This window comes from Sander lucioperca, chromosome 1 (genome assembly GCF_008315115.2).
Source record: "Sander lucioperca isolate FBNREF2018 chromosome 1, SLUC_FBN_1.2, whole genome shotgun sequence".
NCBI classification, from domain to species: Eukaryota; Metazoa; Chordata; class Actinopteri; order Perciformes; family Percidae; genus Sander; species Sander lucioperca.
In genome coordinates this window covers 44,119,510-44,144,089 of record NC_050173.1, presented here as the reverse complement: position 1 = coordinate 44,144,089, position 24,580 = coordinate 44,119,510, and the positions used below count along the sequence as shown (strand labels likewise).

General features: G+C 40.0%; 1 protein-coding gene across 4 annotated transcripts in view; it reads right to left on the bottom strand.

The window, feature by feature from the left end:
* Positions 1 to 234: 234 nt before the first annotated feature.
* arhgef37 (Rho guanine nucleotide exchange factor (GEF) 37) overlaps positions 235 to 24,580 on the bottom strand; it is a 29,989-nt gene continuing 5,643 nt past the window's right edge. For 2 of the 4 annotated variants that reach the window (XM_031317134.2, XM_031317137.2), the window contains 14 exons: positions 24,074 to 24,198; positions 19,842 to 20,368; positions 17,323 to 17,452; positions 15,859 to 16,006; positions 15,518 to 15,717; positions 15,057 to 15,187; positions 12,812 to 12,916; positions 11,219 to 11,332; positions 9,693 to 9,862; positions 8,870 to 9,017; positions 7,840 to 7,968; positions 6,064 to 6,259; positions 4,634 to 4,803; positions 235 to 936 (listed from right to left, as the gene is read on the bottom strand). In XM_031317134.2, coding sequence (XP_031172994.1) covers positions 718 to 936; positions 4,634 to 4,803; positions 6,064 to 6,259; positions 7,840 to 7,968; positions 8,870 to 9,017; positions 9,693 to 9,862; positions 11,219 to 11,332; positions 12,812 to 12,916; positions 15,057 to 15,187; positions 15,518 to 15,717; positions 15,859 to 16,006; positions 17,323 to 17,452; positions 19,842 to 20,357 — 2,376 coding nt within the window. In that variant the 5' untranslated portion in view covers positions 20,358 to 20,368; positions 24,074 to 24,198 and the 3' untranslated portion in view covers positions 235 to 717. Of the gene's footprint in view, positions 937 to 4,633; positions 4,804 to 6,063; positions 6,260 to 7,839; positions 7,969 to 8,869; positions 9,018 to 9,692; positions 9,863 to 11,218; positions 11,333 to 12,811; positions 12,917 to 15,056; positions 15,188 to 15,517; positions 15,718 to 15,858; positions 16,007 to 17,322; positions 17,453 to 19,841; positions 20,369 to 24,073; positions 24,202 to 24,580 lie in introns of all 4 variants that reach the window. The other 2 variants (XM_036004713.1, XM_031317135.2) reach the window with 2 other exon arrangements.

Here is a 24,580-nt window from a genome sequence, read left to right as displayed (position 1 = left end):
TACCCTCGCCCCATTTTCATGTGCCTTCTGATATTACGATATTTCTGTCAACTAGCTTTTTAACATTTTTACACTGTTGCACCGTCAAGTAATGTCTAGATAGTGTTTGGAATGACATCACAATCAGATGTCATTGTTTTAAAGCTCAAATTTGTTAGTCCACACCATTATGTGAGACTTGTCTCATCACCACTTCGGAGCGCAAAATATATATTTTTAGTGTTGTTGGACAAAAGTGTCACTTTTTCAAATATATCCAAGTTAGTACAGAAAAGGCCTAAGAGAAGGCCCGTACTTGTAAAAGGTTACGCCATTACTTATCCAATCAAGAGTCTAAGGACAGAGGCTATTGTATTCTGTAAAGCCCTTTGAGGCTAATTAGTGATTTTGGGTTTTATAAATAAAACTGACGTGACTTGACTTTTACTTTCCTTTTCTTGTAATTTGGTAAATGTGCACAGGAAGTGGGTGTAGGATAAGTGATGAAGATAACAGTAACAATGTGGCCATCTACTGTAACTATTGTATTAACAACTGAAATAGCTCTGAATTTGACATTGAAAATGAAAATAACCGATGGTCACTATGTAGAATAATGCTACTGTTTGAAAAGCAGGTGCACGTGCATTACAAAAATACTGCTGTAAGCCTTCTAAAGACAGTGTTGGTGAATCCCCCGTCATACTGTACATGCTGCTGTTTTTCCCCTCCTTCCTTTCAGCAGTAGGGCTGGTATGTGCCAGGTGGCCCAGTCCCCATAGGAACCATTGTGAGGTAGTTGGAGGGCACGTAGCCTCTCTTCCCACCTCTCGCCGCCACTAGACTCCATTCAGGGTTCCCACGTTTGTCGTGGCGCTCCAGGACATGAACTGGCTCGCCGGCTCGAAGAGAAACTTCATGGTTTCCTCTCGCTGTGAAGTCATATGCCGCCAAAATCTGGAAGAGAGGACTCTGAGTCAAAAACAAGGAGTAAATGTCTGTCACGCCAGGTACCTTGTGAGGTGCTAATGGTTATTACACAGCAGAGAACAAAGTGAAGAGAAATGTAGAGAAAACACTGTTATTTCTTGACCTTACTAGTAATAGAGGGGAAAGAATGTAACATTTGGCCGGGTGGCATCAGAGGAAAGGTCATGCACGCAAAAAGTTTGATCTTCTGTGATGTGGCCATTTAAAGACATCTCAGGCTCAATTTGCCCGGCTGTAGCTCTACATTGTCAAACTTTGCTCAAGTTTGTTCAGTCTAAGTTGACCTTATCAGCCTTAGCTCATTAGGATCAGCTCTGATTTGGGCTGAATGTAAATGCTAGCATGTTAGCATGCCTTGTGTTGTCCTTTTTTCATGCATGCTGACTATGGGATGCTATGCTGATGTCTGGAATAGAACATTAGCATGTTAACATGCTCATAATTAGCATGTTAAGTCTGCATATCACTTTGCAGCAAGCTAATGTGCATACAGATAGCATGTGTTAAAGCTGGGCAATAAATCAAATATGATCATTTATTGACTGCCAGCAGAATCATATTGTGATATGACCTTACATTACAGTACTTACGTTGCATAATGTGATATGCAAGTTTGCACAAACTTGACATATTGTGTATACATATGTCAGAAAATATACTTTATGATACAATTTCATTAAAATGATTTCAACAATAGCGTTCAGCATAGTGAGTGTGGTAACAAGCAAATGTTTCGCATTTTAGACAGATTAAGTAGGCTACAGTTATTTCAATGTGTCAGACACAAATTAAATCAACATTTCAAGGACCAGTGTGGAGGATTTAGAAAGATCAATTGGCAGAAATGGATTATAATCTTCATAATTATGTTTTCATTAGTGTTTAATCACCTGAAATTAAGAAACATTGTGTTTCCGTTCATATAGAAAGAGCCCTTCATATCTACAAATGTAGCTGGTCTCACTGAATATTTAATGATAACTGGATACCGAATCCCAAAATGGCGGCTATTCAGTTCAATGAGAATTGCTTGCATGGCACATACGGCAAAAAAACGTTTCTAAGGTTCCGGGTTTACTTCCCTGATACGCGGCCTGACGCGCAGGTCCTACTGGTCCCGCCCGTGAGTTTACCACCTGACCCATAGACTTTACATTGTGGTGACATTACAGTTTTTACCAGCTCCCGATATCAAATCTAAAAACTCCATGGATTAAAAATTCAGAATAGAAAGAGTCAAAATCAACCTTGTGTGCAGTTTGAGGTGTCCTTACAACGTCTTTTTTACAATGGCGGCCTGTGAGGAAAATGCTTTTTGGGCCGCAGGGGGATTTTTCCCTGCAATACCACGAGTGCCACTGGACAAAAAAAAATTGGCTGCAAGGCTAAGCGGCGACACCTTTTCCAGTTCTTATTATACATGCATGGCGGGTCCTCTTCCACTGAACCTGCCATGTTTTACTGCCATGTTTCTACAGGAGCCCAGAACGGACAAACCAAACACTGACTCTAAAGAGGGCCTTTCACGTTTCTACGTTACATGAAGGCGACCATAGGTTCTACTACACACGACTCACTGCTAGATGGCACTAAATCCTACGTACACTGCTCCTTTAAGTGAATATAAGTATCGGCTTGAATTCGGATACCCAATACTAAAGGATTCGGATCCCTAAATAACAGTGTGACTTACACACTGATGTTGTACAAAATCACACCACTCCAAGAAATTATTATTATTATTATTTCTTAATCTAAGAAATTAGCATGACGTCAGCATGCATGCACACAAGTGCAAATGCGAACACACACACACACACACACACACACACACACACAATTCACTGTAATATTCTCTGAAAAGGTTAAGCCCACTAGTTGTGTCTTGACAAATCCCATCTCATCACCACACACACACACACACACACACACACACACACATTATAAAGGCTTCCTAATGAGCCCTGTGTTGGTATGACAGAGTGCCACAGCAGTGCTAATAGCCAAGTTTAGCTGGCTGCTCAGTGTCATTAACAAACCCTTCACCTCAGCTACAACATTAGCTCTGCCCTGATGGTCTACACCAATTAGCATTTCATTAGCATTTTGCCAGGCAGAGACAAGGAGGAGGGGAAAAAAGAAGTAAAGTGACCATGGCTATCGGCTGCAGAGTGAATCATGTTGCAGGAGCTTGGCGAATATTTGCTGCAGCTATGTTTCTGATGGAAATGAAAAGAGTTGAGGAGTGGTGTAGCTACGCGGCGCCTCTCTGTGTTGATATATGGTATTGACAACGTGGTGGGGCCACAAATGTGAGAGAAAGAGACAGTTAACGGAGACTGCCTGCGTGTCTGCAGAAGCCAGACAGACATGTATTAATAAAAATATTGTTTGTTATACACTCTGTCACAGATCACAGAGAAAGTAGCAGCCAAGATGAATTTGGCACCTTAATGCTGCTGCTTCTGCTCTTTATAAGTTGACAGTGATAAATCATCTTTATTTTCTTCAGCCACTAACAAAACCTAAAATTTAGGGTGGATCAAAAAACAGAAAGGAGTTGGGGAAAAATTAAGGCGTTTTTTTGTAACATCTGTAACAATGAGGACAAGGCCAACGCTATGTTTTGTATATGAGCCGACTTGGGGTCATGAGGGATGGACGTGGGGAGGAGGGGGCATCTATACAGCGTCTATAAGGTCACTGGAGCAATCACTCACTTTAGCAGGCCTATCTCACACACACACACACACACACACACACACACACAATGCCTAATGCATCTCCCTATCTCCCATGTACAAACCCACATAAACAAAATTTACAAGCCACGACACTCCCCTCTCACACTCACAAGTGTTGCAAATGTAAATCAATTTCACAGACACACACACACACACACACACACACACACACACACACACAATCTCAGCCTGCAGCGGTGCATAAATTAACTCTCAACCCTTCACACAGTAACCCACTTACAAGGTTAAACAGTCAATTATGGACCTTTCTATTGATAACACACACACACACACACACAACATGCATGCACAAAATAACTCCAGTGTGCCCTCTTACAGATATGGGTACACCCATGATTACACTCACGCATGGCTGGATATGGAAAGATTCTCTCACACAGACATGTGACAGATTGATGCTTCCACAGCAGAACGCTGTCACATCGGTCAGTTAAAGCTTCAGACACACACACACACACACACACACACACACACACACACACACACACACAAAATGTCTGTAACATGTAATTAAGGAAATTAACACACACACTCACAGTTTGCAGTCTGATGTCAGATAATTTAGCAGCAAGCTGAGGTCGATGTTGCAGCCAGGCTAATTCTCATGAATGGCTGCTCCAAATGTACAAGTCTTGATCACTAACGAGGCCATTACATATGCTGATTGTTATTAGTTTAGAAAATATTAATGTCAAAATATGAAATTCCACATTTCAATATTTGGCTGATGCCAATATAAACTATGTATTTAAATCATTCCGGAGCATTAAGAGAGTTTTTAAGAGAATCACTTTCTACCTCATTAATATGCAGGTTTATACATCACAGGCAGAATTCTGTGTAGTGAATGTGAAGTTTCCATCATTTAAGTACAGTCAATTAATCAATCAATTAATCACCTGGAAGCATGGCCGGCTCATGACTGTCAGTGGCCGGCTCTCTGGGGTGTAGGAGTGTCTTCTGATTTCTGTCACGCGATCAGGCGGGGTCAGGTGCGGTGAAGGAGGCGGGTCCTCTGTTGCCTGGTGATACCGAATCAGCTTGGAACAAGGAGCGTACCCTCTTCTGCCTGAATACAACATACACAGATAAAGGAGGTGTTGTCAATGGAAAAGCTGTAAAGTGGTACCTTGTTATCATATATAAGGGCTGCAGCTAATGATTATTTTTTACGACCGATAAATCTGTCGATTTTCTCAGTCAATACATGTATTGATTGGTCTACAAAATGTCAGAAAATAGTAAAAATAAATGGCCACAACATTTTTCCAGAACCCTAGCGAACATCTTCGAATTAATTGTTTTCCAAAACCCAAAAGGTGTTCCATTTACTATCACAGGGGAGTATGAAAAAGTTTTCACATTTGAGATGCTGGAATCAGTGAATTTTAGACATTTTTGCTGAAACATAAGACAAAAATTATTAATCAATTATCAAAAATGCCTTTTAAATCATCTACTTTTGTAACATTTAGTCAGTAACAGCAGCACACACTTGGAATCTCTCTTTGTATGTACACTGACTATCTGATACTTTTAAAATCACACTTTGTTTGTTGTTATTTTTGAAGCCAATTCCATTTTCAGAATATGTCCTCTAAAATGTGCCACCTATCTGCTCAGGTGTCTGGCTCTCTAACCTATACTAAATTCTACTGGGCCTGTGTTTGATTGCTGGTTATTTGCAATAATGCCAAATACCCAAAAGATGGCGCCAAAAAGCTGCCTTTAAGAAACTAAAACCTAATGTGTATGGTATGTTAGTAAGGCAAGGCAAGGCAGCTTTATTTGTATAGCACATTTCAGCAACAAGGCAATTCAAAGTGCTTTACACAAAACCTTAAAGAGCAGTTGAAAACAATAAAACAGATAAAAACAGATAAAATGCGAGATAATAGGCTGCTAGTATGGGACTACGTATAAGCTGTTGCTCTATACACGTAATCCACCCGCAATCCTTACCGTTCCCAGAACGGCTGGTCCCACCGGTCTTACTTTTTAAATCTCTTTATATGATTTATATTTATATTTCAATTTTCAACAATGTAACTTCAGTAACAATAAAAAAAATATAAAAACTAATCTCGTAGATAAAATACGAGAATAAAAGTTACAGTGCAGTATAAGAAATTAACAATTATTTAAAGAACGGCAGCATCAAGAAAAAAGATGTCGATGGATTCATGTCCAAAGCTTGAATTCTACAGATTGTGTTATAAATATACATAGAGACCGCCCTGGTTGAAAACCGGCTATTGCAATAAAATGTTGCTATTGGCTGACGTTCATGGTGTCGGCTTTCCTCTTCAGGCAACCCCGTGGTTCTTACCTCCTGCGTCGACCAGCCATCTTCGTTTGTCCCCGCGACTGTCTGCCTCACTGATTATGGCCACCAGCTCGCCTCTGGCCAGGTTCAGGTCCAGGTCCCGGCTGCCCACCACCGTCTCCATCACCTGGTAGATTTTACCAGAACCGTGCTTATCTGTTAGCTGCTTCAGACGACGCTGAGAGGATGGACTCAGAGGCTGGCAGAAGAAAACAGAGGCAAAAGGATAATGTAGAGGAAAATTACATGACAAAACATAATTAGACCTGACAAAGGTAAGAAGAGCAAGATAGGCCTGACGTATAGGGCTATGTTAAAGTCGTTTCTTACTAGAACATGGATAATCCTTAGTTCCAGATTCTAACTGAATGAAAAAAAAATGGTTGTTATCCTTCATCACTGTACTGTACACATTTGAAAACAAAATCTCAGAAATTACCATGTGGGTTATTTCTCAGAATGAGCTTAGCAAAAGCATTAAATCTGTCACTGAATATGTGAACATACTGGGAAGTGATTCGAAAGTTGCAGAACAAGAAGAAGAATATTCAGAATCTTCTCATCAATGACTGATGACTGATTTGTAGTTACACACGAGACTGTAAAGCTGCAGACATGAATCACTGTGATGACTTGGAATATTCTTCAGCTTGTACAACATGTTTGACAGCGATGAAGAGTATTAAAGAACCACCTGCCAGAAAGTGTTTTAAATCTACTCTGAAGATATTAATAGCAAAACATGACGTGACTGTGCAACCCGCTTGTCAGCCGGTTATTTATGCAGGTTGCCTGGCAGCTTTAAGGAATGTGATCCAGTTCAAAACAACTAACCGGCATTACAGGCAGCACGACATACTGTAAAGAAAAGGTATTTGTTGATGACTACAAGAAACCAAAGGCGTAACTATGACATAATCACATGCAACAACTTGCTGCCAATTGTTGTCCTCTCATCATATATAACACCGCTGCTACTCTAGAACAGTAGGAGCCTACTAGGAACGTATTTGGTCATGACCTGACGTGTTGCACAATGGTTAAAATTGACCTAAAATGAGAAGTCTGAGCATCAGTGTAATTAGGATTCATCCTCTGAGGACTAAGAATGTCTATATAAACATTTTTATGGCAATCCCTCTCATAGCTGCTGAGATATTTCACTCCAGATCAAAGTGTTCCTAAAGCCACACTGCTAGATTGGTTTAAACGGTCATTAAACAGAGTTCAATTTAATGCTTTTTTAAAACAAATTATAGTAGCTACCGGTGTCAGGTTGTGTGTATGCAGATGTTAAAATTGCTCAAACATAAAAAGGTCCATAAAGTAATGTTAGCTGGGTTGAAGATCCCTAACTGCAGTGACTTTTGTTGAGTAAATTTCAATCAGGACATGCTTGTCCTTCGTCTTCGGTGACATCGTTCTATTTTGGAACATGTAGTGTCTTGTACAGTAAATGTCTTGCACCCATTGTGTTAATGCCATTCAAGCAGCTCAAATTTCTTGGGCTTGTGCACCTGTTGTAGTCTGTAAAAAAAGTCGGTAGTCTGAGGTCAGGTGTCCAATGTTGTGCTGACTGTTGTCCTAATGATATCTTTATTTTGTTGAGCACCGTGTCTGTCTGTCTTTGACTTATAAAACTAGGCCTGGGCTTTAAAAGGATTAATGACGTAAACAGTGCATGAACACACAAGTTGTTTACCAGTATTCTTGGTTAACAACCCAACACAACATACTGTGACACAACAATGACTTTTAGCTCCATCATTCTGTACCCACCTGGACAGCAGGCGCATTAAGCGTGTCCTCTACACTTTGACACAAAGTCTCCAGTCTTCCCGCACCTTCCAGCACTGCAGACTCTGCCCACCTCCAGAATGCACTGGGATTGAGAGAGCTGTGAGGGAGCTGGAAGAAGAAATTAATTCATTTGAAAGCAATTAATGTTCATATCCTCGTTCATTAGCGTACTGGAAAAAAAAAAAAAAAAGGTTGCCCAAGATCTTTATCTAAACTCAGAAAAAAAAGAAACGTCCCTTTTTCAGGACTGTATTGTAAAGATACTTTTGTAAAAATCAAAATAACTTTAAAGATCTTCATTGTAAAGGGTTTAAACAATGTTGTTCCATGCTTGTTCAAAGAACCATAAACAATTAATTTAACAATAATTTAAACAGTTAAACAAAAGACAATAACAGCTTGCAGGTGGTAGGCAATTAAGGTCACAGTTATAATAAAATTAGGAAAGTAAAAAGACCTTTCTACTGACTGAAAAACACCAAAAGAAAGACCACGGTCCCTGCTAATCTGCGTGAATGTGCCTTAGGCATGGTGCAAGGAGGCATGAGGACAGCAGATGTGGCCAGGGCAATACATTGCAATGTCCCTACTGTGAGACGCCTAAGACAGCGCTACAGGGAGACAGGAAGCACAGCTGATCGTCCTCGCAGTGGCAGACCATGTGTAACAACACCTGCATAGGATCGGTACATCAGAATATCACACCTGCAGGACAGGTACAGGATGGCAACAACAACCGCAAGAACTGGCCAGTCTGGTGCAGTACATGAGGAGGAGATGTACTGCAGTACTTAATATAGCTGGTGGTCACACCAGATAAAAATTGTTCAGTTTACTGTATGTCTTAGTTGTTAAATCTTTTAATGTTCATACAAATATTTGCATATATTAAGTTTGCTTAAAATATAAAAGCAGTTGAAAGTGACAGGACGTTTCTTTTTTTGCTGAGTATATCTTTCTGCTTGACCTTGTCATCTATGCAGAGAACACATGATACATGTGAGATTACCTGTTGTGCAAAGCTCTGGAACAGCTGCTCCATGTCTGAGGCGAGGTCTTTATGCAGGCAGCTGAACGTGCCCAACATGCTCCAGATCATCTGCAGAGCCATACCATTAAACTGAGGAAGCTCATTGAGGAGCAATGTGTTCATCGTCCTGTGAGGAGAGGAGATGAGAGGTTTGCATCTAAGTTGAAGTCAGAGATTTAATTAACGTTTCGTTCTTTTATTAGACGACCTCGCCCTCATCTTAACATAACTTCCAAAGGGTCTATTCATACTGGTCTCACGTTACAAGACCTTTCTCCGCAGCGCTGCGGAGAAGGTTGTCCCCACAACATTCGAATCAGCATAGTATGGCGATATTTTCCGTGGCAATACTGTATCGATACACAGACGCCAAGTATCGATCTATTATTATACATGTGTTGGTCAGTCTGTCTGCTTGACAATCCCATTTCGCAGCAATACAATTTTACTGAGATGAACAAACAGAGAAATGTATCTTTTTAGATAAAACAGATGTTGACAAAGTTTCCTTTTGGGGACATTATTTGAGATTGGGAAAAATTTGAAGTTGGAAAAAAGGTAATAAATTACAATATATTGCAGAATATTGCAATATGGTTAAAATCGCAATAATATCGTGATATAAGCATCGTGATGATATCGTGTTGTGAGGCCTCTGGTGATTCCCAGCCCTAATAATCATACAGACTGCCATAATTCAAAGGAGGAGGCTGAAGGAATAGAGCCACTGACTCAGAGATAAATGTTATCCATTATAAACAGACAACAGACCTTCCACACATAAGTCCAGCCCTCTCTCTACCTGTACGTGTTGGCCACAGCCTGTTCCTCGTAGCTCAGAGTGGATTTGGCTTCTATCAGTTCATAGTCGAGCAGCTTGTCCAGCCTTTTTCTGATCAGGTTCCTCGGGCCCACCAGGAGGTCACGGAGCACACACAGCGGCTTGTGGATTAACGTCCTCATCCTCGTCTCCTACATGGAGGTATAGATGACGTTCATCATCAGACAAATGCTGTGTAATGCATCAATCATTTTAGACTGGCAGGGTCCATCGTGCTTACTTTGAATACTTATGTGTACTTTTTTTCCCTTAAGTTCAATTAATAATGCAGCAAATGTATTTGCAGTTCAGTATTTCTGTAATTTGGTTGTTTGTTTTTGCTTCAAGTTAAGTAAAGGATTTGATTACAGTGGTGGAAGAAGTATTCAGATCCTTTACTTGAGTTAAAGTACTAATACCACACTGTAAAAATACGTAATAAGTAAAAGCCCTGCATTGAAAACGTTACTTAAATAAAAGTATGTAAGTATCATCAGGAAAATGTACCTAAAGTATTAAAAGTAAAAGTACTCAATGCAGAAAAATCCTCTCATTTTAGAAACTGGAAACGATCTGTCAATCAACTAAGTGTTTAATGGTCTAATCATTTCAACTGGACTTGTTGGCCTATATATTGTTGGGTGGTTTAATTTACAATAAGACATCAGATTTTATAAACTGCATGTGTGTTGTGTGCAAAAATCTTAATTTGTAAAGTAACTAAAGCTGTCAGATGGATGTAGTGGAGTAAACAACATTTCTCTCTGAGATGTAGTGGAGTAGAAGTAGAAAATGGCATGAAAAGAAAAGACTCAAGTAAAGAACAAGTACTTAACATTTGTACTGTAGTACAGTGCTTGAGTAAATGTACTTAGTTACATTCCACCACTGTTTGATTACTACTGGTATCTACATGAGAATGTCTAGCCTCGTGAGACCGTCCTGATCTCACAAGCTCCAGTTTTCCACTTGCAGATCAGTCTGGCATCTTGACACAGAGAAAATTTGGAGCCGTTCGCCAAACGATCGACCAATCAGCGTTGGTTTTGAGGCGGGTTTAGGTGTGACGCAACGAGAAGCGACTGTTCAGTCTAAAAAACATGGCAGCTTCCACGGATGAGATGAGCGTAGCTATCGCGCAATTTTTATCCGAATTAGAAAGTATTCCTTTATTGAAAGAAGAGCAAAAAACGGCACTGGAGGCTTTTCTCGGCGGAAAAGATGTTTTTGCTCTTCTTCCGACTGGTTTCGGCAAGAGTTTGATATATCAACTGGCTCCGCTAGTCGTGAAGAATTACGATAAATTAGCCTCGTGAGACTGTCCTGATCTCACGAGCTATCTGGCGGAGTCAGGTTAGTGATAGACAGATGGTTTATCCAATCAGCTAACCAGTATTTTCACCCCTTCCCAAAAGTTCTCCAACGGAAAGTTCCCAGATGGATATGCCGAGCAAATGCGAAGCAATCCATCTGGCGGAGTCAGGTTAGAGAATGTCAGGTAGACTCACAAATGTAGGAAGAATCCACTGTCTGAGAGCAGTAGTGATCTCCTTGTAGCAGATAGGTGCCTTCTCTCCATCCATATCTAAATCAAACTCCTCCGTTTTGCAGGCCAGGAATCCCTGAAAAACCAACAAAGAAGAAGGAGCCGTGAACCCCTGCTCAGGTCTCTGACATCTGTTGGGCTAATTTTGAATAATGAAACGGTTGTAGGACTACTGAATTTGCCAATGTCTGCTTTTTTGTTTGTTTTCTATGTTCACACGGGTTGCTGTTTCCAAATTAGAAGTTGTTAAAGAAACGTTGCCGATATACGATATGCTTTGTTGATATACAAGAAAATGATCTCAGCAAGAGGACGACTTGCATAGCCTGGTGAAAATAACTGGCCTTCTACAGTATGAGTAGGAAACTATGAAAAGGAAAGAGGATTCAGTGCTGATCTTTGTTGGTTTGGAATGGAAAGAGGAAAAGTACAGTTTCAACCCAGGATAATTTTAGAGGGAAACGGTACACAGAAACCCATGTGTTTTGACCTCAGGGACGCCAGGGGCCTCGGAGTTTAAACAGTGTGACTCAGAAACACATGGCGACATGTTCAAAAATACATATCCAGTTATGTTCCACTTATTCCACTTCTCCACTGCATATACTGTAAGTCACTAGTTCAAGTCTTTGGATGGGCTGGTGCACTCTCTTTACCCTTCATTTAAGACATGCAGCTGTTCTTAAGGAAGAGACTCAACCCCCAAACTTGTTGGTTAATATACTCACATCGAATATGTGGAATTGAATTAGTACGAAGGGAACAATGCTAACAATACTGTTATGTAAAATTAAATCTCCTGGAGCCCAAAACATCCAAGGTATGACTTCCCCCTCCTATGTGGCATAGATTTGATATACTCACTAAATATAGAGATGGTCAGATACCATTTTTTCCTTCCTGATACCGATTCCAATACCTGAACTTGCGTATCAGCTGATACCGAGTACTCATCCGATACCAGTGTGTCATATATTTTACTATGTTTGAACAGCTGTATACTACTATCCCTGTATGGATGTGATAGGATTTCTATCTTTGTTGTTCAGCCTGGCTTGGGTTAAACTTTTTGTGAAACATAAACGCCATATAACTTTCTATTATTATCCAATTTGACAGTCAGTCGTAATGGAAAAAGAACAAATAAAGCTACGTTATTCGGGCTAAATTACATGGTATTGGATCGATGCGTAGACTCCAGTACTTTCCGATACCGATACCAGCATTTTAGGCAGTATCGGAGGCTTTTCTGATACTGGTATCGCTATCGGAACATCTCTAACTAAATGTGGTGAACAGATACAAAATGATATTTCCTGAGTCCCAAGAATACGATGCTCAAATCAGAATTACCAAATTCTTTATTTCACCTGAGAAAAGTGTATTAAAAATGGAGGTACCAGAGCAGTTTGTCTGAGAGGTATCAGCATGGAAAACAAGACAAAGCAAAGAGAAAATAAGTAGATGATAGGTTCACTATCAGGTGAAATGCCTCAGTCAACAGCAGAATGTTGCACATATCATAATATGATCCATTAGAACAAATGCAGCCTACCTGTAGGTGGTGCAGGTACGTCTCCACGTTCTCAAGGAGCTCCAGGATCCCATGCTCCAGAACATAGAAGAAACCTTCCAGGGTGTCAAACTCCTCATCCACCAGCTGGAGCACAACATACAGGGAGAGATACAGTTTTTTGTGAAATTAAATAAAAAGTGCTTTATTGCCCTGTATTTCAGGAATTTAAAAAGGTCATGGGGCTTTGATTTGTGAGTTGGAAACACAAGATCACATTTGCCTCTTTTCTAAGCTCTGTAATTGCTATCATTTCTCTTCCTTTGTCTTCATCTTTTTAGTTTTTACTACGTAGAACACATTGAGGGCAGTATGACTCTGACCTTTCTAATGCATACTATTGGCTGCTTGTGATTTTAATTGTTTAAGGAAGAATATTTTGTAGATGCGTCAAATCCCTAATCATGAAAGTGTCAGCTAAACGCTTAAAATATAATGTAAATAATGGGAATAGAAAATAAAATAACGACTTGAAACAATCACTAAAATCACTAGTACCAATCCCTTACAATTAGAGGATGGATACCCGAACCGAGCATGTCGGGACCCGGCGGTACCCGACGGGCCGGGCCGGGTTCGGACAGATATTTAGAAAAGATGCTCGGGTTCGGGTCGGGCTCGGTCACATCAGCACGATAAGGCATTGAACATTTGAAATTTAAAAAAGCTTATTACGTAGGTGTGAGCCTGTGTTAACGTGCGCTTGTTGCCCTGTGTGCGCTGATGTGCTCATCTGTTGACATTTCCGAATGCCTTCCTACAGCTGCTTAATAAAAGCGGGCTTTCCACACAAACAAAACGTAGGCTACATGTGTCATTAGTATGAGAAAAAAAATGAGATTTTAACTGTGTCGGTCTCGGACAAAAATTATCTTAATTCCTGTCGGGCTCGGGCCGGGTTCGTTAACTGCTCTGTCGGATGCGGGCCGGGCTCAGACAGAAAAATGCGGCCCGATCCGCACTCTACTTAGAATCCATGTAACTACTAGGGGTGTGAAATGAATCATAGCATCGATGCATCGCGATGCGGACGCGGACGATTCTGCACCGATGCAGCGACATACCATAATCGATTATTGCCTAATGATGTTACTTGTTGATTTTTCCGGGCGCTGCTTTTTTTGTTTTTGCCCTTTGTCTGTTGCGTTCAGACTCCGCTATATTCAGGAAGTGTCTTTTTTTAGGAGCTGATACAATAAAAAGGGGAGTTTTATATATATATCTGACATCTTGAATTTGGTGATGAAAACCATGTGTAGCAATATATAATACTGAGGAGGTGACGCGTCTAGTATTGAATCGATATGAATCGTTGACAGGATAATCGTAATCACATTGAATCGTGACACCAGTGAAGATTCACACCCCTGGTAAATACTGCTTTCCATCTGCTGTTATGCAACATTAATACAATGGTGCGTTTTGTCTACATGGATTCTAGACACATGGCTCCTTCTCTTACTCTGTCTGAGCTATATTTTCTTTATTTTTGTATCATTCATTTCTAGTAATACACACATTAGCAAAGTGCTACTAGTCTATTCTGTCATCTAAAGCTGTGGTTGCACTTGTTTTAAATACAGCAAATAGCTTTAAATGACAGCACAGATAATTGGGTTTTTGCAGAGCTTCAAAGTGTGATTCCTTCATATTCTACATATATGCAATGCAGCTGCAACCTATATAATGTATGCGGAATGTAAAAAGATCATAAGGCAAAGTAGGAAAATGTTATCCTGTGAGCAACTATTAAAAATGAAGCCACAGGTGACATGTGAGGATGCTCATGGATGTGAACTCTTTGATCAGACCTAAAAATTTTTTTAAAAAAAATCTGTGGACAGATAAGTGTAACTTAAGGCAAAGCAAAGTGTAGCAGAACAGAGCAAACAGCAGGTTCCTAACAAGTCATATACTGTTTTGTCTGCAGGTAAAACACTGATTAATCATTAACCACTGTATTGCAGCTAGAGGCAGGGTGTCTGCTGGAAGATCATCTATGACTCAGAGGCTTGGGAGAGTCAGTAGTTACCTTCAAGTATAAGCACCATGAAACATAACTGCAACGTGTACGTGTTGCTTCTCTGATTTCTAATGTCTAACTTCAAACAAGGGACAGTGATCGGCCAGGGTTAGTTATAGAACAACATCCTGGAGATGGCAAGGGTCTTGGGTTGCTCCAGCAGGCGGTTATTTAAACTAGGGCCATTAAACACTTCAATCCTACCTTAGGTGCTATTCCAGTCTCATGTTTGATGTGCTGGCTGAGCCTCGCTGTCTTCTTTGCGATGCTGTGGGTGTTGAGGCGGTTGATCTTGTCCTTTATAGTCAGGGTTTCTGTCTTCTTGTATTTGTCAGCTACAATCATAGTATGAGGGACAGTTAATCTGGGGTAGTCAAGTCAACTTTATTGTCAAATATCTCAAAGTATGTGCCAGACAAACACAGGAATTGAAAATACAAAATATAAACAATACAATCAATACATTCTAAATAGTGCAAAAGTAAGGCAAAACCAAACAGTTTAGAAAACTAAAGAAATATCATACATCCTTGACTCTAGATGTATCAGTGCCTTCCTGCACTAACTGGATCACAAAGGAGGGTACCATAAAAGGGAAAATTATATTTTAAGTTGTTTATGTATCAGCTTATATGATAATAGTGGACTTTATGAACCGGCCTCACCAACTTCTCTGAAGCGTTTGTACTCATTGATGCGACAGTTCAAGGCGATGGAGGTATGAGCGGCATGCTCCAGAAGGCCATACGCCGGGTGCGTTCGTTCAGTGTGTTTCTGGATGGTCTGCAGGAGGAGGGGGTAGCGGGCGATTCGCTGCACCGGCATCACCAAGAAGAAACTCAGAGAGGTGGCGTTTACTTCAGGCCTGGAGAGATGAATGGCAACATTAAACAGTCATAACTTCAGGACTGAAATCAACAACCATTTCGTGTTAGGTCTTTTGTTTATCCAGTTATAATTTTATGTTTTAGTCAATATAAAAAAACAGAAAATGATAGATCCCTACGCTGAGGCCTTGATGACTCCGACAATCTCGTTCCAGAGCGCCTCCTTCTGTTTGTAGCTGTTCTCCACCACTGTAATGTTGGTGTAGTTGGCCAGGTATTCCTTATAGGCTGCCTCAATGTCTGAAGACAGGCTGAGGAACGAATCACCTGTCAGGGAGGCAAAACGTATATTTACTTACTTAACTTACTCATGGCTTTTAGCATGTGCAAATACAGTACATGCATTGCAGACTTGTGTGTTTTGCATTAATTTGGAGATGCACCCATCACCACATCCTGAGACCTTTGTCCAGACTGTGAATGTGTCAGTGTGAACTCGTTTAAATTCTAACATGAATGTGAAAACCACCTCTGACAACAAGACGGGGGGAGGATTTTATTTGTTTCCTGTCAACAAGTGTGATCAGAGTAATTGGTCTAAGAAGAGAAACCCTCTGTGAAACCAGCAACAATTTTACCACTTCCTGTTGAAAGGCTGCGCAAGCTCATGTAGGACTGGGTACATAGTTCGATATTTTTCAGGCACCGACCGAATATCCTCGAAGTATCGAGTATCAAAAAATGCAACGTCATTCAATACCAAATTGCAATACCTAAGATCAAATCTCATCAGGGTTAGTGCGCCAATAAGCATGCTTAACCAAAATCTAATAATGCTGCTGATTGGCTGTGTAACGTTACACGTTGTAGAGACAGGCAGAAAAAAACTCTACATTACTACGCTGCTTTAACGTGTAGTGTTGTAAATTATTTTTGTTTTATAAAATTGGTATCAAAAAAGTATTGTTTAGGAACTGGTAGTCTCGCTTTGCCAGACCCTCCTCCAATAGTCTGGTTTAACGTGCTCTGGTTTATTGGCATTTCTTTAAACCAATCACAATCATCTTGGGCGGTGCTAAGCAACGGAGAAAAGCTGCGGTGCATCTGCAAAATAGGTTTGGAAGGAACTTGTTTTGGTGGAACATGTGTACGTTTAAAAGTTGTTTTAGTCTTGCAACAGAAAACTCAGATTGGACAGATAGTCTAGCTAGCTGTCTGGATTTACCCTGCAGAGATCTGAGGAGCAGTTAACCATAGTCCTCAGAAATCCACCGGACTTTAAAATGCCAACACAAAGGAAGCCCAAGGCAATGGATATCCGGCCTAAATGAGTGAAATCCGGCAGATTTTCCGGCGGCAACGGAGCAATCCCGGAAGTGGAACGCTAAGTACAGACTAAGGAACCGGTATCGAAGTCACGGTATCGGTACCACACTAAGAAATATCTGTGTATTAACAGTTGTATGACTGTATTTTAACAGAAATTGTCCTTAGAACGTGATTCACTGTTGTTTTTTGTTATTTAATTTCTATTTGCATAATCTAGGATATCCGGGGATATTTGGGGCAAATGCTGAGGAAACCTAATGCTGAGGAAACGACGTGAGAAAATAAATGAGAGAAAGTTAAGTTGTATCCCTTACAGAGTGTCTTCAGGAAGAGGGGGTCTCCAGGCTGAACCTGCTTCTGGTCCAGCAGGCTGAGGAGTCGACTTGACACGTCAATCACATCCTCGATGTAGAGAAACATGCTGTCCAGGTTGGCTGGAGGAGGCTGCGGTGGGCAGGCAGACAGAAAGTGAGAACAGAAATGACTCGTGTCCTGAGCTAAGATTCTATTTAAATATGTAATGACATGCAGAAGAAACATAATCATTTAACCTAATGACCTGATTACCTCAAGTCAACTCCCAGTGGATGTGGTAGAATCAACGATCATCATACCAACTGCTATAATTAATATGAATCATATTTCTCCATATCTGTATATCTGTGTCAGTGTCTCTGTGCCCCAACTGGCCGCCCACCAAGAGCCAGGGTCTGTCTGAGGTTTCTGCCTGAAAAAAGGACGTCTCTATTGTACCAAATGTCTGCTCTTAGGGGGGGGGGGGGGCTGGGGTAGATCTACTCTACCTGTAAAATGTCCTGAGATAACTCCTGTTGTGATTTGACACTATAAATAACATTTCATTGAAATTGCTGAGTTGCTTTTTTTAAACATTTTCTTTAATTTCCCCCAAATATTAACCACATTCCTTAGCCTTTCCACTAAATTTTGTGGAACTAAAAAGGACACTCGGAGTCCAAAGGAATAACAGGTTAAAGTGACAACACTTATTTCTAACATCCTGAGATGTTAAAAGACAAATACAAAACATGAGCCTATATAAATAAAATAGTACAAATTCAACCAAAAAATGGCTCAAATAAAATTAGTTAGCTCAATAAGCTAAGTAACAACAGGTATTTAAGTGTATATAGGTTACTTAAAATATAGGTTACTCAAAACAGAAAACTAAAATAAATGTTGAACGGCAAAGCAAACACAAGTGATAATTTGGCAATATAACAGAACTGTGACATATAGTGTTATTAGCATCAGCATCATGTACTTCCAAAACTGAAGTTTCTGTGTTATAACAATTGTAGAGTTTAAAAGTAAGATGTATTCACATATTCAAATGAAATGTCTATCTTGTGCAACATATGCATGTGTGTCTGCTCTCTTACAAGAAAAATGCTAATGCACAGCTGATAAAGAACCCTTCTGTTTGCCTCCATTCTATTCTAATGAGAGAACAGTGGGCACTGCTGGAAGACTGAACAATCTGCACAGAAAACAAACCAGCAACTTTCCTGTCTCACAATGGCACCATTCATTCACATATCTATCCTATTTCTCTGTCTAGCCACTGTGCTGCTTTCCCCTGCTGTCCTTCCTCCATCCATCACATTCCTTTATCCATATTTTCAATTCTGTTTTCAACTCCGTCTTTCATTAATTTCCACACATTCGCATTTTGCCTCTCAATTTTACACCGGACGATGCCACATAACACAGACCAATTTCTTTTTTTAATGTCTATCTCATCAACTGTTCCTTTATTCAACAGTTAATCTCCTTCCCTTAGCAGGTCATCAGCCCGTAATTTAGCCCTTCCGCTGCTCCTTTTTTATTTTGTTTTCATTTCATTATCTATCCCTTCATCTACCGTTCCCTTGGCGCGTTATCATTGTCACGCTCACTCACACAGCTCAGTCCTTTCGGCACATAAAGCCTGATTCCATTATGTTGTACAGGGCCTCGTTTCATTTCCGTGCCAATAATAAATGATTATTTAGCAGTAACAAGCAATACCTCAGACGTAATGAAAAGCTAACGATAATAAACCACCGAGCAGCCTCCGCATTACAGTTCTTCTCCTGGAAGTTGCAGTGCCAATTCAACATGTAGTGATTATGTTTTAATTAAAAAAGGCACAATCAAAGGGTTGTCCCACAATAAAAATTCAAAACTCGGAACTAAACATGATCTGAAATTGAATAGGCTTCAAGAAAATCCAAGGCACTCGTCTCCAGAAAAAAAACGTAATATGCCTTTGCTCTAATGCTGCATATATTGTTTGATATATATCTTTGTACAGGGGCTTGCAGCCTCTTTCTCAGCAGAATCACCAGAATCGATCTTTTTTAATTATAATTTTTTTTACCAATGATTCACCTAAATATTTTCTGTTTATACGGTACTGCAGACGATGACTACATCATATCTGTTTCCAGGAAAAACAGACCGAAAGCAGAAAATACAGAAAATCCATGTTATGCACTTATTTACAAATTAAATAAATGTCAGACTGGCTGACTGACATGTGATGTGCTTTCTTCTTAGAAAACTATTCGTTTTTAGAAATGTCTCATAATATATATCGTCTCAAAAGGTGTATAATTCAACTTTTGTTTTTGTTAAAGAAGGAAAAGAAAATTGCAAAACTCAATACTATCAAATCGCAATACTTCAAGAATCGCGATAAATGAAAATCGCAATACAAATCAAATCGGCACCCATGTATCGTGAAAGAATCAAAATCGGGACAAAAGCATATCATCCCAGCCCTAGCTACTTAATGCTATAAACACTTCATTTATACCTCACTGATTTATACCTGTAGTTTCTGGAGGTTGCTCTTGATGGTCACGGTGCTAATTTGCAGCAGTCGAATGTAATTCCTCTCCGACTGGACCAGCTCCTCGATGGCCAGCATCTGTCTCTGGGCTTCCCTCTCTTTAGCTGCCGCTTCCTCCTCTTCAGACTTTTTTTTGGCCTCTTCTGCCTCCTCTGCCAACCTCTCCTCTGATATTGCGCTGTCCTCTGAGAAACTATCCTGTGAGGAGAGTTTGACATTTTTCCCCCCAGTGGAAGTATTTGTATCCAAAAGTTCCGAGGTCTCGGCAGGCGCCTCCACAAACACCGACGCATTCAACTCCTCCTCTGTGCTGAAAATCTCTTCCTCAAACTCATCTGTGTCTGCGGTTTCATCCTCCGTCTCCTGGAACTTCTCTTTCATTACATCTTTCTTGGAGATCTTCTCTAAAGCTCCGAGGGGAGACAGAGCAGATGAGGCCGGTTTAGGGAGAGGCAGTGTGAAGGAGGAGGGCTGAGGCCTCCTGGGCACCTCCATGTTGGAGATCACTGTCAAAGCAAAGCAAACACGGTTTAGACCATTTGTTTCCATGCTATGTAATGGCAAATAATATCTCTTCATAAGTAGGGCTGAACGATTAATTGTTTTCAAATCGAAATCCGAGATTTGAAAGAATGCAATTAGCTAATAGTGAAGACCGTGATTAATCTCCAATGAATGTCCAATATTTAGTTGAATGTTTGGTTTAACATTAAACACATATAATAATAATGTTATAATAATGTTACATATCACAGATTGTTTACAGAAATGTCCTATTTTAAGTGGATGTTTCATCTATATTACTTTATTTAACATGATCATAGAAGGTGCGAATATGTAGATGCTGCTATTGAACTGAGGCATTACAGAAATTTCAGTTTACCGGAAAGTACTGATTATTTATATGTATTGGAATAAATGTTCTGTGTTTGACTGTTCAATGTTCCATGCTTATTAAAAGAAAAACACTTATTGCTGGCAGAGCATATCTATGTTCTCATCCTTGCATGAGAATATAGAGCAGTTCGGATGGTGTCTCATGTTATAATGCTCCATGACATGGTGTATCTGTTAGAAAGTGAATATTGAACTTTTAAATTTTTTCCCAAAATCGTTCAGCCCTACTCATAAGTAACAGGTTCTTTATCTTCTTCATAGGCATTGTTAAGCATATTTCCAATATTATAAGAGCATTTTATTCACATTTAAAACCACAGAGAAAACAGAGTTATGGTAAATGATGGCTTGGACTGCAGTTTTCTACTGTAAAAGAACACCCATCTTAACAAGATATAAGTCTCCCCCCCATTATTGATTCTCTGAGCTATCAGTGTGATAACATTTTACTGGAATTGTACCTCGTACGATTTCATGTGACACATAAAATAATTGATTGATTAAGTGCAACTGCTGCATGGTGTCAAATGTCCTCATCCCAGTGTGAACCAGATGGACCACCAGATGTCAATAGTACTGGATGACAAGGAAGGACACTCCAAACTTTACAATGATACATTTTCTTGCATTTCCAAGAAATTAAGTACATGTTACAGGACCTAAGTCGCCTAATTGTGGTGAAATATCAGCTAGAATGAGCAGCTTTAGCCTCGTACATAGCAAGAAAAAAATGATCTTTTAAAAAGTCAAAATAGATGGCTGCTATTTGGAGAGATACATCAGGCCAGTGAAACTTAAAAGTCAAAACATACTTGACGTCTTTTGTTGAGTAAAATAAGGTGTGGAGTGGACAATGGTGTGTTAAACTTCAAAAGCTCAATATACGGGCATTATGAAACAACCAGAAAAGATAACCAGCAACAGTCAGAAGATAAGGATTTCTGCAGGCGTTAACTTTTTGTAAGTCCTACCCTTGTATGTGCGTTTCCTGTTTTAGCACTGCTGTGCTGTCAGAAGTGACACATTTACATGAAAAGGTGAAAGAATACTGATTGTAGGAGAATGAAACTAGTTGGCAACTTCCATGCTGTTGGAGACATTCAGTATTACATAAACAACTTTTTCAGTTTAAGGACCTATTTGTCTGCAATTCATGTACTCACCATTTACATGGACAAACCCAACATGTATGTAGTATAAAGAAAGTTATTGTCGTAAAAACTCAATTTCCATTTTCTACCCTCTGTCTGTTGTTCACGGACCACAAAAGTGAAGTAAGAGTTTGGTGCTGGATATATCGTCCACATGGAAATTCCTAGAATTTCAGGGCAGCTAACACAATATTCCTCATTTTGATTTAAGGTTTTATCACTTGGAAGTGAAGTATATCAATCATCTCATATCAAAATGAACTCCACAAACCCTCAGACAGCAGCATAGCTGCATATGTGATGGCTTTGTTTATATTAGAGGTGTCAAACTCATTTTAGTTCATGGGCCACATACCCCAAATTTGATCTGAGGTGGGCCAGACCAGTAAACCACTCCAGAAAGACCTGCCAGAGTTTCTTGTCAGCTTGAAAAAGAACTCAGATATTCTCTGAGATTAAAAGTAGTAAATTTGGAATGAATTAATTCTCTGCAATTTTCAAACTTTGCAAAGTCATCCAGTGGGCCTGATTGGACCATTTGGTGGGCCGGTTTGTATTGTTTACTTCACACAAACATGCAGAGAGGGGAGATGTATTGTCATGGACCCTCTGAGCTGGAACACCATGTGTTGACCCACTGGGAGGCTGGCAAGCTGCTTACAGACCAACTAATGCTGCCACCGCTGTGACAATTAGCCATTACATGGTTCAGCTAAACAGCCTTCTTTAAAGGATGGACTCTAATGACAGTTTTATTTTTGAGACAGTGATTAAATTATAGAGTCTGTGACTCATGACCACATCAGCAACTTAGGCTCAGAGTTTCTTCTATGCATCATAGTCTGTAGGCTTGGGTGGTTTCACTCCTGATACCAAAGCAAAATCTTTGTGATACCTTACTTTGAAAATGATGAACATGTTTTTCTACATTACACTCTTCATACTCTGTGTACTGTTCTTTGGACACATTCAGTCTGTACCAAAATACTCTTGAGGTTACATATACAGTACAGCCCTAATAGTCTGATACTGTACATCTAAACGGAGTCACTAAATTATGAACAGATATGTTCTTGCACAGAGTAAATCTGTTCTGAATCTTTTCTAAAAAGGTCATCAAAAATATGTAACTGAAAAATGAATGAATTCATTTTCATCCGTTTACTCGGTTTCATTATGTATAATACTTTATGCTAGGTGTAGCGATAAACTGGCAGCTGTCTCACACAACAGCCCTGAATTCATTCATACAGTCATGAAGGTTAGAATGTTCCGTTTTTGCTTTTTGACTTAACTGAAGCCTGTAGTTCTAGAGTGGTGTTTGTAACAACAAATTCACACAATAAATGTTAAATTGCCTCTATAGTCTTCTTTTTGTTATTATGTGCATGGCTACACTGGATGACATTGTATTTTCAGGTGTCCACCACTTGAACATCATTATTAAAATAGGTTATTGTGACTGTTATCCTTCATTCTGATCTAATCCTTCCTCACAGATTTATCTTTTCCCTCCAACAGAGGGTTTAGGGGTTTAGCAGCATATGGTGACCCAGAGTTGGGTATAACAACTAAAGATGGGTGTCAAACCTCAAAACTGTTTTTGGACTTGCAAAAAAAACAAAAAAACAATCTGCAGCAATAATCAAAACTGGACCAAAAGCTGGCATTGAATACCCGCTTGTTCAAATAGTTCCTTATTTGAATCAAAATGTTGCTTATTCTAAACTTGTAGACAAAGTTCTTGACAGGCTGCTTGTGTTTTCATTTAACATTTGTAAAAAAGTTTGACTTTAAAAAAAATGTAAAGTAGCTTGTAGAAAAACATGTTTAGAACTCTAAAAGTAAAGTATTCAGAAGAGTATCATTTTGGTACATTTACCAAAACCCAGGTATTATACTGGTGTTACCTATAACCTTTCTAAACCATTACGTTACTACAATTATGGCACACAAACACACAGAAAAACAAATGACTCTAAGTCACAACCTGACGCAAAAGCTTTCTTTACATCCCCCCCCCCAAAAAAAAGAAGAGCTCCAGGCTGAGACGTCTGCTGCCTACAAGCAGAACCAAAACCACAGCAAACTCCACTGTCCTGACAACAGCAGTGTGCAATAGAGTGACAGAGTAGCATTTACATGAGATCAGGCTATCATTACCTTATGTAAAATCCTTGATTCGGCTGTGGTGAACCTTGATCTCACCCCTCTCTCTCTTTCGCTCTCTCTCTGTCTTGTGTGCTCTGTCCCAACTGAAGTAGAAATCTGCTGCAGAGGAGACTCTGCTGCATTGAAAACACACACACACACACACACACACACACACACACATGCGCCAGTGTAACTTTCTCCAGTGACTCACACACAGCAGGCTGCTGCTGAGCCTCATGTGGCAGGAGTGTGTGAGTGTATATTCACAAGTGTGTGTGTGTGTGTGTGTGTGTGTGTGTGTGTGTGTGTGTGTGTGTGTGTGTGTGAGAGAGAGAGAGAAAAACACTGTGTATAAGTGTGTGAGGAAAGGGGGGATGGGAGTGGAAAGGACGGTGGGCCGGTTATTTTGCAAAGGAAAAAGAGGGGAGGGGGAGGAAAGGGTGGCCACACACACACACACACACACACACACACACACACACAGCTGAATAAGCTGATTGACTGCAGCAGCTGGTG